Source organism: Anarrhichthys ocellatus, unplaced genomic scaffold (genome assembly GCF_004355925.1).
Source record: "Anarrhichthys ocellatus isolate YVR2014 unplaced genomic scaffold, GSC_Weel_1.0 scaffold26, whole genome shotgun sequence".
Classification (NCBI taxonomy): domain Eukaryota; kingdom Metazoa; phylum Chordata; class Actinopteri; order Perciformes; family Anarhichadidae; genus Anarrhichthys; species Anarrhichthys ocellatus.
Window position 1 is genome coordinate 3,720,407 of NW_022280056.1, and position 2,113 is coordinate 3,722,519.

Below are 2,113 nucleotides of genomic sequence, written 5' to 3' on the forward strand. Positions count from 1 at the left end.
CACACAAATGCTCAACCACACTGACTGTACACTCACAAGTGGCTTTGTTCCCACTGAGAAAACAATTACTGCCCAAGCCAATCAATTACAGCATGACAATTAGCGTCCCACCAGGCCTTGCCGTGTGAAAGCGAAACACACACATTATAATATCTCAAAGTAGAAGGGAGACAAAGACGACAAAGAAGAACTGAGTCAGTAGAGAAAGACAGAAATGAAATATGTAAACAGAGTCGGAGAGGGCAGATTAAGAGATTAAGAATTTACATAAGAGAGCAAAACCACGGAGGCGCAAACTGCTCAGCAAACTTGTCACCATGCTGATAAAAAACAAAATTTCTTGCTTTCTTGAATGTAACTGTCAAAGAGGCCAGCATGTAAATAAGCTGATGATAAATGCCAGGATGATATCACGCAGGGGACCTTTAAGAACTGCTCAAAGACCTCCCTTTTCTAAATGTTATTTTGAAAAGCCACGATAACGTACGTCATCATCCAAGTCGTCTTCCGGCAAGGAGTCGTCCTTGGGGTCGGAGCTCACGTTGGGGTCATAGGTCAGGGTCCTGCCGTTACAGTCCCCATACTCCGCTATTATGGGAGGGCAGAGAGTGGACGCCTGCAGCAGCTCCAAGGACTCCGGCCGTAGTCGGTTGTTTCCCCCGGCCTCCCCCGCGCCCTCCCGACCATCTTCCTCCTCTCCTCCCTCCCCAGACAACAGGCTCTCCCTCTCCCCGCTGGTGTCTCGCCTTTTGAGGCTCGGCGCTCGTCCCAGACTGTTCCAGCTGGAGCGACGGCTTCCCCACGAGCGGGGAGGAAGAGGGGAGCGCCGGCCGGGACTCGAGAGGCTCTGGAGAGACAGGACACAAGGGTAAGCATAGTAGGTGTGGCTGAGCAAGAGTCACAGTAGTTTCAAAGGCGCTGCCTCTGCATTTTGGCATTTTTTTCAGGATTCTCAGTCTGTTCTGCCGTCAAATGTTTTCTCAGTCTCTTAGAAAACCACAGGGTTACACGTTGTCCAGAGAGAAATGAAACGAGGTTTGAGTTAAAGTTTCTGTGATCGATTGACATAATTGTGTCTCCTCCCGTTCAGTACCTAGATGCAGCGGCTACAGTAGTTGGCTACTGGATCAATATTTTTGCCCATGTGCTCAACTTTATTATGTTGAATAGGATTTTTCCTTTCCCATGAGCAAACACCGAGTCATCATTGGCTCCCCTTAATTTTAGATTTAGTTTCAGGCATGCATGATGTCCTCGTGGAGTAGGTGACTGTCTACCTGTGTTACAGAGCCCTGCTATGGACAGTTATTTAGACTGGAGCCATTGTTAGCGGCGTATCTGGTACATGCCCAGTCCTCCTCCTCCTCTCTGCAGGTTGCAGAGATACCAAGGTTTAACAATGTTAGAATAACAATACATAAATAAAAAAGTCAAAAGTAATACATTGCTCCTTCTCAGTCCTCTGAGCAGAATTTAGGAAGTTAAGATGTCCTTCATGGTGGTGGATCGGATTCATTTCTCGGACCTACGGGCATCTACATTTCTAACGACTAAATGCACACTTGTGAATGCGAGTGTTTGATGTAACTCACCAGAGAATGCTGGTCATAGGCTGAAGGGTCCATGGAGGTGGAGCTTCCACGGCGAGACTCTGCACGGATGCTTCCCGCATCGGAAAACCCCAGTCCCACCTCGCCATACTGAGGCACCCCCTCCCTGTACATGAGCTCCTCTTCGAGGACAGACTCCGGTCCCAGAGAGCTCTTGGGAGTGGGCATGGGGGTGGCTGCCGTGCGCATGATTATGGGAGGAGCCATCGAGCCGCACGGGTCAACGTGACCATTGGCTGTCATCATCAGAGAGTACATTTTTAGCTCTGTGGAGGAATAAAGGCATCATCATCACCATCTTTTATTCTTTCAGGTACTTTGTCTTTCAGGTTGTAATTCAAATCATACATTCATTTAACATACCAGTGTCCCTGAGCTGTTCTACCTTCTCGTCCTCCTCAAAGTTGTCAGATTTCTTCTCATCATCCGACTCCGACCGATTAGCATCACCCTATAACACACACACACACACACACACACACACACACACACACACACACACA

General features: G+C 48.4%; 1 protein-coding gene across 3 annotated transcripts in view; it reads right to left on the minus strand.

Annotated features, from left to right (window-relative positions):
• cacna1ha (calcium channel, voltage-dependent, T type, alpha 1H subunit a) overlaps positions 1–2,113 on the minus strand; it is an 89,668-nt gene that overhangs the window by 19,951 nt on the left and 67,604 nt on the right. For all 3 annotated transcript variants that reach the window (XM_031862227.1, XM_031862228.1, XM_031862229.1), the window contains 3 exons: positions 1,974–2,061; positions 1,593–1,876; positions 488–847 (listed from right to left, as the gene is read on the minus strand). In XM_031862227.1, coding sequence (XP_031718087.1) covers positions 488–847; positions 1,593–1,876; positions 1,974–2,061 — 732 coding nt within the window. The remainder of the gene's footprint in view (positions 1–487; positions 848–1,592; positions 1,877–1,973; positions 2,062–2,113) is intronic.